Genomic DNA, 14,825 nt, shown 5'->3' with positions numbered 1-14,825 from the left:
CAGAAGCAGTGAATCACAATCTGGGTGTGTGCAGGTGCACAGCTGCGGGTTGCGCTCTTTTCATGCTGTTTGCAACCAGAGGTACCACTGTGATTAGCCATTTCCCCTTGTACAGTGGTACCTTGGGTTACATACGCTTCAGGTTAGAGACTCCGCTAACCCAGAAATAGTACCTCGGGTTAAGAACTTTGCTTCAGGATGAGAACAGAAATTGTGCGGCAGTAGCAGGAGGCCCCATTAGCTAAAGTGGTACCTTAGGATAAGAACAGTTTCAGGTTAAGAATGGACCTCCAGAAAGAATTAAGTTCTTAACCTGAGATACCACTGTACTTGCTTTCTCATTTTCCTGTGTATTTTGTGCATTTGTATCTATTGTCATTTTGCTTTAAAAATCTGTTAGCTGTTTTGAAGGCTAACCAGTGGGAAAGTGGCCTAGAAATATTAACAAATACTTGCTCCTCTCTGTAGTAACACATTCTGCAATGTACAAACCCAGAAGAGATGATAACATCATCGGATCGCCCAACAAACCACAAATATCCATCTTCGTCCATTAGCCCTCTGTCTCCAGTAATGTAGAAATTCCCACGGAAGACTGTAGCAGTTTTCTCTGGATTATCCTTACAATAAACACAATGATATGTCTATGTGAATCAGGAGTCTCTGGCTGCTGCTCTTACCTAGGAAATAATTCCTACTCTTGCAGCAAAAAAAGGTAAAGGACCCCTGGACGGTTAAGTCTAGTCAAGGGCGACTATGGGGTTGCGGCACTCATCTCGCTTTTAGGCCGAGGGAGCCAGCGTTTGTCCACAGACAGCTGCAATCATAAGAACGTAAGGAGAGCCTGCACGATCCAGACACTGCCACATCTAATCCAATATCCTAATATAAGGACATTGACACCACAATGACATTAGGTGACTCATTTTGCTCTCTGTACTGTGCTATTCAAGCTCTGCCGATCAGCTGATTATAAGGACTTGCACAGCACTGCACAAGTCCCTTTGGCCCAGCCGCAAAGTGGCCTTGTGGACTAAATGGGTAGGCTTGGCAGGCCTATTTAAACTTACGGGCAAGAGTTTCCCCACCCCTGATTACGGTGGTAAAAATGTTGCCATCGCATTGCAATTACATTGACAAAGAGAGAATTGCTACTCCTTACCATATAACAAGAGAGAGAGAACCAAATGGCCGATTTGATTTGGTGTACAGAACTAGAGAGGGGAAAGAACTCGCATCTAAATTTACCGTGAAGCAAAAGAAAATACAAAATGGCCACTTAGATTTGACATACCGAAAATTAAAAGGGGAAACGTTGTGTTGTATATAAATCACTTAACATGTAGCAAGAAAAACAAAACGGCTGCTTTGATTTGATTTCCGGAAACTATACAGAGGGAACTGTCTTGCATAGAAATGAACTGCTTACCACATAGCAGGAAAAGAAACAAAATGGTCTCTTGGATTTTATTCTAATGGCAATGTCTCCTTCTTCCCCACGAGGCAAAATATTGCTGTTTTCATCTATAATCTAGAAAAAACGGCAAGTACAGTTATGGTTTAGAAGGGGGGGAGGAAACACCTCTAAACACACAGATATCATTACTGCTTTCTTGAAACTCTTCTTGTTTCCATATTTTCACTAGACCCACCTGACAAATTAGCTGCCCTCTTACCTGAACATCATAAGGTGGAGCTGGTGTACCCATGGACCCAGGTTTAATTTTCTTCCCTTTCTCATTTTGCGATATAATACCCTGCAGCAAACAAAAGTTTTCAAACCCTTGATCATCTTTGTAAGTTGCATTTTTATTCCACTTTAAAATTTCGAGCAGATAGCTCAGTTTGTACAGAACCTTCTCAGCGGTGGCTCTCCATTTGTGGAATGCCCTCATTATTAACATTCCTGTTTGCTCAGGAATTTGATGGCTGTCAATTTGATACTGTCTTGACAACTCTGAAATTATTGTTTTAATGATTACTTTTACATGATCTGTCTCTAACAAAGTTTTTCTCAGGGTAAACCAGTTGAAATTATTGGGCATGGCTAATTGAGGTCCATTTATTTCATTGGGCGTACTCTATAGAACGCCCACTGAAATAAATGGACCTCTATAAAACTAGGCCCTGTCTGCCCTGTGCATTTAAAGCAGTATTATACCACTTTAAACAGTCATGGCTTCCTTCGTAGAATCCTGGCAGCAATTGTTCATTAAGGATGATGAGAGTAGTTAGGAGACCCCTCTTCCCAGGGGACTTTGGGAAATATGGTCCTGTCCACTACCTTGAGCTCCTAGGAGGATGCAACAAATTAATTGAACACTTTATGAAGGATGATGGTTATTATGACCTCGGCTAAGCACATTCATTCGGTTAGGGTTCCATTGCATTAAGCATTTCTAGTTTTGCTCCAACAACAAAGGGTGTTACATTGTTCCCTGGTTTCTTTCGCTTGCTATGCTGACCCACTAAATTGGGCCTACCACTTCAGTCTGTCCATAGCCTTCGTAGATATCCAGACCCGTCTGCCTTTTCCATTGCACCATCACCTCCGGGTTGAGCGGCTCCCCTCCTGTCAAACAGTGCCTCAGGCTCTTGAACCTGTAGCTTAAGAGAAATAAGAGGAAGGGGCTGGAGTGCTTTCCTTAATTTTTTTTTAAGTCACTGGGCTCCATTGAAAATGGATTCTCCACATAAACCAGGAAGTGTCCCCTCTAGACAATGGAAAAGCTTTTCTTTTCTTATCTGTGTGACTGCGATCACTGGATGACATGGACGCCATTAGGCAGTTGAATGCACATGCATACTCCGTCTGTTTCTCTCCCACCTGCCCCCTCCAAGCAGCCCCGGGCACTGGCAATCCTTGCTACGCCACTGGTGATGCCGTGTTTTTCCCCACCAGCACATTGGTGCATAGTGCACTAGATGCAGGATTGCAGCACTTTGATGTGCAGGCTGGGAGGATCATTGCGGTGGGCAGATACAGGTGGGGTGTTTTCCATTCCAAGGCTGGATGCCAATCACAAAAGAACGCCTACATTCCCGATGCAAAACAATAACGCAGGGTACCTGGTGAGATCATGCTGCACCAACATGCGATAGGCTGTCGGGGCGCTGCACACTGTCGTTATTGGATACTGGGAGAGAGTCTAGAGAAAGTAGGAAGGGAAGAGTGGGAAGAAAAGCACAAATTCACAATGAAAAGTATATTTCGCTTTGTGAGTAACAAGAGCACATTTTGAACCTTCCCTTCATCCAAAGAGCCCTAGGAAGGGTTCATTATCTCTCTGCTCTACGAACCCATTTTATCCTCGCAACAACCCTGCAACATGGGTTAGGGTAGGAGTTAGTGACTGGACCATGAACTAGTGAGGTTCATGAATGCATGGGGATTTGAACCTACGTCTCCTAGGCCATAGTCTGAAACTCTATCCACTACACCAGGGTTTCCCCAACTTGGGTATCCAGCTGTATCTGGACTACAGTTCCCATCATTCCTTACCACTGGTCCTGCTACCTAGGGATGATGGGAGTTGTAGTCCAAAAACTGCTGGAGATCTAAGTTTGGGAAACACTCCTCTATAGCATACTGTTTTATAGATATTAATAGATATCATGTGGTGTATATGCTGCCAGTGGCATTGATATTTATTTATTTTTATAAAAAGTGCAGTTTATGAATTTTTAAATAAACAAGTGCATCTCAAATGGTAACATAGTAGGTAGTTGGGCAATTTCTCAGTTGCGCTGGAACAAGGCTTGGTGATAGCTCAGAGCTTCAGAACCTAAGACAGGGATAGTGACTCCTTTTCAGCCTGAGGGCCACATTTGCTTCTAGTAAACCTCCTGAGGGCCATAGGCCAGTGTTGGGGGAGGCTGGGGGCAAAAATGATCAAAGCAACAAATGTATTTTTTCCCTTAACCACTGCACTGCAGGCTGGTATCTACATGCCGGCATATTCCACTGTCTGTCCTCCATCCAGCCAAACAAGATGCACTATCAAAGTTCAAGGATCCATTCCCAACCAGGAAAAACACTGTGAAGCAGGGTCAGGAAGTGGTAGGCCAGGGGAGAGTTCGAAAGGCCAGACAGAGAGGTTTGAAGGGCCACACTGGCCCTTTGGCTGCGACCTGCAGATCACTTCACTTGGTCAAGGCTCCATAAACTGGGGTGGTTTTTTTTACCCAGTTGGCAGAGAGTGTGAGATATAACTTACATCCCCCAAGATAGGACTTATATTCTTACATTTAGGAATTCTCTCGGCTCAAACTGGGGCATGCTGTGTACAAAGACGGTGACGCCTCGAAGCCATGGGGCAAAAACACTTCCCAGGCCTGCCTTCACCCAGCCTGTATCAGACATGTTCCAGATGATGTCTGAAGGCCTTATGTCCAGCCAAGACCTGTGAGAGACAGAGGTTGAGAGATGGGAGTCTGCACTAATATGTACAATAAAAACTGTGTCTTTCACTCTGCCCAGAGACTTTCAGAGAGGATATGGGATACGGAAATGATCAGTTGATGGGTGGCAGTCTGCAAACCTCACTTCCTTTGCCCACCAGGTTCAATTTCTCCTGTGAACTTGGGGATGGGGAAGAAAATTGATTCACTTTGCATTTAAAAGTTGAATTTACCAAATGCACACTTTGGGAAACAAAAGGCGAACCAAAACACCACTATCCTGTAAAAGCCTCACTTTTCCGAACTTTGCAAGGCAGCTCTCCAACCCAGCAGTGTGTACAAAAAAAATTGCATTACATTTGGGTAAAGTGTGCACATATATATATATATGCACATATTCACGAAAACAGTATTCAAAATGTATTTGTCAAAATGTGTATGTTTGTCAAAATAGCATACAAAATTGTGTTTATTAGGAGAAATTGTCACTGAAATTGTCACAAGGTGTTGTTTTTTTTTTTAAAAAAAATCAGATTGCTGCAGAAATATGGAGAACCGAATTTAAGACTGGAAAAATGAGAAAGCGAGAAAACTGAAAAATGATTTGTCTATTCCTGCTCCCGAGAGAGAGAGAGAGAGTTTAATGTTTTAATGCTTCCTAGAGATTTATAAAAACACAAACAAATTATAGAACTATACCTTCCAGATAATGCCAGTCCAAGAGCTAAACTGCTTTGGGAATGCTCTGCCATTTTTGGAGACCCCGTAGTTCCACTTGTGAAGTAGATCGTCATTGGTTCATCGCTCTTGGTTTTCACGCAGCTGTGATCAGAAGGGGCCACTCTTCAAGAAAGGGTGATAGGTTAAGGAAGTGAACGTTCAAGTCTTCTGTATTTAAATGTACAACAGAGGGTGCAAACCAGGCATAGGCAAACTCAGCCTTCCAGATGTTTTGAGACTACAATTCCCATCATCCCTGACCACTGGTCCTGTTAGCTAGGGATGATGGGAGTTGTAATCCTAAAACATCTGGAGGGCCGAGTTTGCCTATGCCTGGTGCATAGCAGGGGCCAACCTCATAAGTGCCAACTGTGGGAGCCTATTAATTTGGCTTTGTGTCGGTCATGCAATTGTCACATGAACCTCCTGTGCCAATGCTCATTCTCAGACACTCATGAGCAACTGTATGCTTCTGAATACCACTGCTTGGGAATTGCAAGTGAAGAGAGGGCAGCTGGAATCAGGTTTTGTTTGTGGACTTCCCATGAGGCATCTGGTTGGCCACTGTGTGAACAAGATGTTGGATGAGATGGGCCTTTGCTAGAGCTGGTTGCTGGTTTGATGGTCACCTGGACTTTACCACCCACCATCACCAATATTCTTGGAAGTAGTGGTCAGATCAGGGGAACTGCCTGCCATTTTAACTTCCTATGATGCCCAAGAGCGATGCTACATCAGGAGCTCTGAGGAGTTGTGGGAAACATAGGGCAGGTGGTTTTCCAACCCCAGTTGTGGTCACCAGTCATACACTTCAAGTACTATTATGCTCAGTCAGTAGAGCATGAGGCTCTTAATCTCAGCAGTGGCAAACTTCGACATTTCAAATTTCAACAGCGCCCTGTGTGATGCCAAAATTCAGTGCCCGTCCCCACCTCTCGCCTTCTGTTCTAAGTCATTTTTGCAGTGCCCTCTCGGCTCAGTGCCCAAGGCAGCCAAACTGGGTGCACTCTCCTAAATCTGCCTCTGATCTCAGGGTCGTGGTTCTGAGCCTCTCATTGGGCAAAAGATTCCTGAATTGCAGGGGGTTGGACTAGATGACCCTCATGGTCCATTCCAACACTATAATTCTCTGATTCTATAATATTATAAACAGCTGTTCCTTCCCCCAAACATCTGTAAGGTGTTAAGGGTGCTGAGAATTGTTAGAAGACCCCAATTCCCCTCAGAGAACTACAGTTCCCAGCATCCCCTGGAAAGAGGAATTGACTGCTAAACCAGTATGGGAATAGTAGCATTCTGAGGCGAAGAGAGGTCTCTTAACAACTCAGCAGCCTTAACAACATTTCCCAGGATTCTTTGAGGGAAGCCATGACTGTTTAAAGTGATATCACAAAGGGGCCACATTCAGTAACCTGAGGAACGTGCATGTTGAGATGTGGGCTGAGCCAAGCAGTTCTTGACCCTACCAGGACATTTATCCTGCTGTATAAATAAAGCCACTGTTACTCACTCAAGCAGCTCCTTGAAGTTCAGCCAGCCCCCCCTTCTGCCTTCGGAGAGCAGCAACTTTGTTGTCAGAAAGGGGCAAGAAGACGAAATGGAGTCTACTGCAGGGGTCAAGGTGTCATGGGTAATGATGCATTTGGCCTTCGAAACCTGGAGTCTGTACTGGATATCTTTGGCCGTCAGCTGAGGTGTCCCTGGCATGAACACAATCCCTAGAAGACCAACACACTCAAAATGGTGTTTAGGCTTTATGGATTCACTTGTGTTTTTACTTTATTATCCCGCTTTTCTACCTTTTTTAGGAAAAAAAAATATTTTCAAAGTTTCAACAAGGAAAACATTTTACACACACACACACAAACAAACACACTTTCATAAAACCATGGTCATATCAGTACCTTTATGGGGTTCCCTGAACCCCGAGACTTCCCTCTACCCCTCCCTTGGCTTCAAAATTCACCTTTTTAAACTGCATATAATTACATTTATCCAAATAGTTATACTTCATTTTTATCCATTGTTATTTTAAAAAACAAGTGTTATGTAAATCCTGCTAAGGTTTTTAAACTTTTTCAATGTTCTTTAATATTATATTCTATAAAGTTATGACATTATCTATTAAATTTGTCATCTTCTTGGTCAGCCTTGCCATCTCCACATAGCCCATCATCTTCATTATCCATTCTTCTTTCGATGGGACTTTTTCTTCTTTCCATCCCTGGGCATATAGAAGAAAAGTGGGGGGACGGGACGGGACTACACACCCACTTTTCTTCTAAGACGGAGCGCAGGCCCAGACCTGCTTAGCAGTGGTGGAGAACCTCTGGTCCATGGTCCATTTTGTGTCTTTGTCTCCTTTTTAGATGCAGCAGCCAATTTATACCATACTACATACAACCCCACAGCAGCCATTTTGTGACTGGCACCCACAGCAGTTTCTCAAGTTTCCAGAGCACCCAAGAGGTGCTTACCTGACCGAATGCATGCCACATTCAGTAGCCACCATTCTGGGACTCGAGGCAGAATGAGAATTACTCGGTCTCCTCTTTGCAGACCGCAGGGGCCAGAGAGCACATTGGCCGCTTTCCGTGACAGGACTCCCAGCTCCTCAAAGCTCCATCTCACTTCCTTCCCTTTGCCGTCTATCCACCAGAGGGCCGGATTGGATGCCCTGCTTCCATCCTGCAAAACAGCATCAGTTTCACGGTGTTCTCCAGTTTATGGTAGAGACTTTATGGATAAGGTTGTATCATACAACAGCAGCCCCCCTTTGCAAAAAATTAAATTAAGTCTCCAGCCCTTTTATCAATACGTAAATGCAGGCTGTGCAAACAAATTGGAACAAATGCTTAGTAAAGTCTGGGCACAATTTAACCACCATGTAAGCTTTGTGTAAGCAACCTTCAGAACAGAGTAATAGTAGCAGCAGCAGCGGTAATAATAACAACAACAATAAAAACAATAACAATAAGTTGTTATTGGTCACTCTTTTTTAAACCAAAGTAACTAAGTGATTTACAGTAAAAACAAGCAAGCAAACAGATATGTTAAAACTGGAGAAAAATAAAGAAAAATCAAAAAGCTGTTTTTTACAAGCTAGAACAGGGGTCAGCAGACTTTTTCAGTAGGGGGCCGGTCCACTGTCCCTCAGACCTTGTGGGGGGCCGGACTATATTTTGGGGGGGAAATAAATGAATGAATTCCTATGCTCCACAAATAACCCAGAGATGCATTTTAAATAAAAGGACACATTCTACTCATGTAAAAACACGCTGATTCCCGGACCGTCTGCGGGCCGGATTGAGAAGGCGATTGGGCCACATCTGCCCCCCAGGCCTTAGTCTGCCTACCCATGAGCTAGATTAAAACATCACATTCACTCAAAGAGAACATGGGTAAGTAAAAGCCAAAGACCTGGTGAAAGATGACTGTTTTTGCCTAGCTAAGTGGCTAAGTGGGTTGAGGGCTCCCGGTCGCCTTATCTTTTGAGACACTTACCTTAGCTACTCTTTTCTGAAGGTTACAGGGGATGCAATTTGGCTAAAAACTGACAGAGGCCAGGAATGAGGCGTCTCTCTTTATTGGACCCCCCTTCCTCCCAAATTCAAGCACTGTCTTGGCATATCACCCCAGTAAAGCAGGAAATGACTACCCTGAGTGGGGAGGAAGGTTACCTTTTCAGCTTTGGACCATTGATCCAGCACATCACTTGCAAAATTAAAGTACTCTGGGACCTCCTTGTCACCCCGGTTAATAGCTTCGTAGTGTGAAAGGTCAAGTGAAGCGAACCTCTTGTTGTCATTCTGGAATGCCCTGCAAAGTGATGGCCAGCTCCAGACAGGCCTGAGAGTTTTGAGCTTGAGTAAGATTTCCATGTTGCAATGTGAGTGGACCTGGGATCATGGGTGATTTGGTCATTCAAGAAAAGAGAAAACGAATCATTATTTGTTATAGTGTTAGAGACTTCAGAATACAGACCAGAATGGAAAAATCCAGGCAGCAATATTTTAATTACAAAAGTTTTATTGACTTTGGTTTATTTGTCAGACAAGCAAAGCAAAGGGGTGCATTCAGCTGCCAAAATGAGAGAAAATGCCCACCCCTCCTTAGGGGCAGTTAACTTATATACCTTTCTGCAAAGCATAGTTCAGCCCCTTGGCATCCCTTTAGCCAATGATTGACAATTTCCTATGGTCATTGATACATATTCATTAAAGCTCAACCAATGAATAAATTTGGTGGTGGCCTTTCGGTTCCAAGTTGCCTATTCCACTAGGTGGCGCTACTGGCTTATAATCTACTTAACCTCTTTACTAGTTCCAGGAAGTGCCCCTGAACCCCCCGCTTCCAAGAAATGTCCTTGTGGTTTAGCAACTTCACACCTAAGCGTTATATCTGGAGCCTGGCGGTCAGCAAACATCCTGCTACTTGCCTTTGTCAGGGGTCGTTTCTCAGAAATGGCTTAACCTCAACTGGCAAACTTCCTGCAGGGGCAAGCTAGCTGCACCCACAAGCTTGCATGCTTGCTGCCTCTGCAAAAGGTGGCAAAGTGACAAACATGAGAAAGAGAAATAGTCTTTTGCTTTCTAAAATGGCTTTGTGCTTTTAGCTTTTAGATGGCTCTATAATATGGCTTCAGAGATTCTTAGCCTGGCTCTCCATTGGTCATCCTGACCTTCACCCCTCCAATAGAACCATAGAACTGTTGACTTAGATGTCATCTAGTCCAGTTCCTCTAGCTACTACTTATAATTTCTGGAAATAACTAAGGACATTTTTGTTCTAGCCAGCTTTTTCCAGCCAAATGTATTTTTATTTATTTATTACGTATCTGTCTTGGATGTTTATTTGCATTTGTATTGTATAGGATATGCAATGCAGGATGATGAGGATGATTAACAATTTATTAATTGCCTTCTACCCAATTGGAATGAACAATAAAAATGGAAAAAAACAGTTAAATGCACAAAAAACAGTATACACATTTAAAAAGAATACAAAATAGACACACTGGGCATGCAAGCACAACATCCCTGACTAGCAGATGGAAGGATCTGTCAATTTTGCCCCTCTCAGGTTCTCATTTTCCCAATCTTAAATTCATTTCTCAGTATTTCTGCAGCAATTCATGGTTTGTTTGTTTTTTAAGCCCCGGGTAACACAATGTAGTTTTGTATGCTATTTTCACTAATATATGCAAGCTCTGTGCGCCTTCTGCTAGCATATTCATTTTTGTCCTCATTATTTGGTTTGAGAAATGCATTGCAAAATTTGGAGAAGTGCAAATTTCAACGGATAGCTGTGTTTCAATTCACATATTGTTTTGAGAATGGTGAATTAGTTAGATTCACCTTTTGTATGTGAACTGAACCCAATACCTCCAACATTTGTAATCAGTATTACGGATGGGGCAAAGAGTTACATTATGATTATTTATGATTACTATTATTAATTACCTGCCCTTCACCCTGAAGGGCAGTTTACAACAGCAAAAGACAACCTTACAACACAATACTAAAAGCAGTCTAAAACATTAAGCTCCTATGACTTCTCTTGATCCAGTTATTACCTTCTTTAAAAAAGTGTGACATCACATCTAGTTTGGCAGTAGGACTAGCGATGAGAAAGTTCGTGCTAGGCAACCTTCCTACCTCACAGGACTGTTGCAAGGATAGATAAGAAATCACAAAAAAATTCAGGGTGTGCATGGAAGAACCGATAACTCACAAGCAAGCAAGCCATTGTTACCTGGAGGCAGTTGGCTTAGACAAGATGTCATCCTGCACCACCAGAGATGGAAAGAGCCTCTGGCCAACTCCTGCTCCTCAATCCGGCTTCTCCAAAGCGTATGAGTCTTGTTCGTACTGTAAGGGCCTTTCGCAGGAAAGGATTATTCCCCTGTGAGAATGAAGTTGTTTGTTTCAGCAATGATCCTTTTTTTTTTTTTAAGCCACGAAGTGCAGAAAAGAAAACGTATACTAGCCCTGCCTTTCCTTGGCCTCTCACTGCAGATCAATAACTAATCCGCTGCAGGTGAAGCTATAATTTCACCCTATGGTGCCAGCAGAGATTTGGGGGGGCGGAGACAGCTAATATAGGAGTTCAGGAAGTTTTGTGGTGCAGGTAGAACTATACAGGATGGCATTCATACAATTAACAATTCCTAGTTATTGTTGTTGTTGTTTTTTTAAGTAAGTAACTGGCATCCATGGCGGACGTAGCAGCTGGTGGAGGGTGATGTGGGGCCCTTAACCCCGTATTCCCCACTCCAGACCTTATCTAGATTGCCTGGGGTTGATACTACTAGCAGTCATTTTTGATTGTTGAACAGTTTTAGTCTTCTTAATTTTATTCGTATCAGTTTGTGTTGCAATGTTTCTGTCATTTTAAAATTTGTTTGCATGCCGCCCTGGAATCCTGTTTTGAATAAAGGGTAGTTTATAATTCCCCCCCTCCAAATAAATAAATAAAAATATTTGGATTGGAGGAAAACACTCCCATTCAGAGTGCCAATGCCAATATTCATTCATTGGTTCATTGGTTCGTTGGTTCATTCATTCATTAAAGCACACATCTTCAAAGAGCTCAAGGTAGTGTACATGGCTCTTTCTAACCCTCTCCATATTATCTGTGTAACAACTCTGCAAGGTAGGTTAGGACTAAGGGGCAGTGACTGGTCCAAGGTCACCCAGTTGAGGTTCATGGGGATTTGAAGCCTGGTCTTCCAGATTTTAATCTGACACTCTCTGGTGGCCTCCCCCTCTGCTTGTAGACCCTGACACACTCAACTGGCAGTCGTGTCAGGGAGCTGCACTACTTCAAGCAGTTCAAGATGGGCAGGGGGCACCATTTTAATCTCCTACAAGGCCCCAGAATGATGTTTGGTTCTGGACAGTGTGGGAAGTTAAAATGGCAGCTAGACCCAGCTGCCTAGCATTTCTCAGAGCTGTGAACCAGGTTGTTGGGACCCTGGCAACTGCCCAAGGATACCATTTGCTGACACCAGCCCTGGTACAATACCTGCTCACTTAGAATGAAGAACAGAACAAGCATATTTTGATACTGAGCCACCATTGTCCCCAATCTCGTCTTGTTTTTTCCTCTGTGGTTCTTCATTTTCTTGCTCCAGTTGTGCCTTAGCGCTGTACTGTTTCCACTCATCATAGCAATTTGGGCAAAATGCCTAAAGTTAATGATGGCTTAGCATAAGTTTGTTGAGCTGCACAAAGGCCCTTGGGCATAGCTATTTAAAATATTAAAACATCTATTAAGGGATGGAGTTGTGATTCAATTAAAGCCATCGGTTAGGGCAACCACCATTCTTTGTTATAAATACATTAGGCACATTAAATCAATCTGCATAATTCTGCCTCCAAGTACCATGTTTTCAATGAATTTTGACTCCCCTGGCAAAACTGAGGAAGAATGATGGGAAATCTCAGGAGAGGACAGCATACGGGTATAAAGAAAAAAAATGCTTCTGTTTTGAGGAACAAACGGAGTTACCAGGTGTACCATTTAAAAGCCTCAGAAATAATAACGCATCCCTTGAACACAGCAGAACTTACTTCTGAGTAGACAGTGTAAGGTCCCATTTACAATGCAGTCATACCTTGGTTGTTGAACGCCTCGCGACTCGAATGTTTTGGCTCCCGAATGCCGCAAACCCAGAAATGAGTGTTCCAGTCTGCGAACGTTTTTCGGAAGCTGAACGTCTGACACGGCTTCCGCTTGAGTGCAGGAAGCTCCTGCGGCCAATCGGAAGCCGCGTCTTGGTTTTCGAATGTTTTCAGAAGTTGAATGGACTTTCAGAACTGATTCCGTTCGAGAACCAAGGTACAGCTGTAAAGAAATAGATACGCCCTGCATTTCCAAAGAAACTGCTGGCTGCAGAAGCATTGGAATTAAAGAATTGAAAGCGGATTAGTGAGTCTTTCCTTCAAGATTATATGCCAGCGTCAACATTTCCTTCATTTGGTTCAGGGATTTATTCTCTATATAAACAGGACTCCCATTTTTGCAACTACAGACGTACACCATTTTTAATTGTTCTCCGGGACATGGAGGGAAAGAAAAAGGAAAACTGGGACATTCTGGGATCAAATCAGAAACTGGGATGGCTTCTGTAATTCTGGTACTGTTCTTGGAAAATGGGGACACTTGGAGGGTATGTAGGAGTAGTATTCAAGCCCATCATGTAGACTAGGTGTTATGTTCACCTTGTTTGTCCAGACCTGCCCTCTGCTGTGTTTGATTTTGCCTTTCTGGAACCTGAGCTGAGTCTGACTGCATTCAGATGACACCTGAGTCCATCTTTGTGCTGTTTGCTTGTTCATTTTTGCACTTTGGGTGGTCGTCCCCATAATGTGAAAGCCACTTCTGGAAATCTAGTGGAGATTTAGCACTTGTTTCTGGTGTTGAATGTTTTGAGGGGGGGGGGAATCCATTTGCAACCCCATTAACTGGGGAAATTGCTTGAGTTTTGCATTGACAAAATACCGGTAAGGTCTTTCCCTGCCCTTTTAAACTTTAGCACAATGTGGTGGAATGTTGATTATTTATTTATTTTAAAAAAGCCTCAGTTCCATAACACAACACGGTGCTGCAGTGTAAAAGGAATATTAGAAACTGGGGAAGAAGTGCTAGCATTATAACCAGTAAAATTAGCACAATAATCTTTACATTTCTGGATTTGGAACTGGTGCTATCGGTATGTGATTTGGTATCTCAGGACTTGCCACAAGCCCACCCCCCATTACACCTGCCTCACTTGATCTTGGACTGTTGGCTGGGACAGAATATTGCCCAAAGCCAGGAACTGGAAACTGGAGGTGCAGCTTGCCATCAATTTGATTTGAATTAATTTTATAATGAAATGGTTTTAGAATGTTGTATTATTTTATTGTTGTTAGCTGCCCTGAGCCCGGCTTCGGCTGGGGAGGGCGGGCTATAAATAAAAAATATTATTATTATTATTATTATTATTATTATTATTATTATTATTATTGCACAAGAAGGGGTGAGTGCTCTTGTGTTCAAATCCTGCTTGCTTGTTTCCCACAGGCATCTGGTTCTCCACTGCTAGAACAGGATGCTGGACTAGATGGGCCATTGGCCTGATCCTGCAGGCTCTTCTTAGGTCCTTAATGCTCTTCTTGAAGCCTGAGCTGATCACCACCATGAGATGAATATGGGCAGTGAGCCATTTACTACATAATAGGGACTGTCCTTACTAAATACATACCTAGGACACCTACTGGATCAGGCTAAAAGTCTAACTTGGGAGTGGGAAACGTTTGGCCCTCCAGATGTTGCTGAGCTACAACTCCCATCAGAGGATGATGAAGATGATAGTTCAACAGCATCTGGAGGACCAATGGTCCCCCCATCCAGGCTCTATCTAGTCCAGGATCTTGCTTCCTATGGTGGATAACCAGGTCTCTATGGGGAAGTCCATAAGCAGGGCGATATGTTTCTGTTGTTTGTGTTGCTAAGGTGGTATCTGTGCCAAACAAGCAGCGCCTTGTCCCCTGGAGAACTCATTACCAGTGACAAATGCTTTCCTTGGGAGTTAGCTCTTATCTAGTCTTCTGCTCACTGCTCTCATTTTGTTTAGCAAGCATGAAGCATGAAAGGGCATGGAGATGCCCTCTGCACACAACAGGAGTGTCCTTCAAACCAGCTATTAATGTGAGTTG

General features: G+C 43.2%; 1 protein-coding gene across 1 annotated transcript in view; it reads right to left on the bottom strand.

Moving 5' to 3' along the window:
• LOC308572868 (uncharacterized protein) overlaps positions 1-14,825 on the bottom strand; it is a 36,507-nt gene that overhangs the window by 3,815 nt on the left and 17,867 nt on the right. The window contains exons 15-24 of the mRNA XM_081169297.1: positions 8,802-9,020; positions 7,599-7,809; positions 6,632-6,839; positions 5,101-5,244; positions 4,247-4,403; positions 3,070-3,149; positions 2,484-2,607; positions 1,677-1,757; positions 1,430-1,531; positions 493-620 (exon numbers count right to left, since the gene is read on the bottom strand). Of these exons, the coding sequence (XP_081025423.1) occupies positions 493-620; positions 1,430-1,531; positions 1,677-1,757; positions 2,484-2,607; positions 3,070-3,149; positions 4,247-4,403; positions 5,101-5,244; positions 6,632-6,839; positions 7,599-7,809; positions 8,802-9,020 (1,454 nt within the window). The remainder of the gene's footprint in view (positions 1-492; positions 621-1,429; positions 1,532-1,676; positions 1,758-2,483; positions 2,608-3,069; positions 3,150-4,246; positions 4,404-5,100; positions 5,245-6,631; positions 6,840-7,598; positions 7,810-8,801; positions 9,021-14,825) is intronic.

Source organism: Podarcis bocagei (assembly GCF_964188305.1).
Source record: "Podarcis bocagei genome assembly, chromosome: 14".
NCBI classification, from domain to species: Eukaryota; Metazoa; Chordata; class Lepidosauria; order Squamata; family Lacertidae; genus Podarcis; species Podarcis bocagei.
The sequence above is the reverse complement of the archived record's forward strand: the minus strand, read 5'-3'. Positions and strand labels throughout refer to the sequence as shown.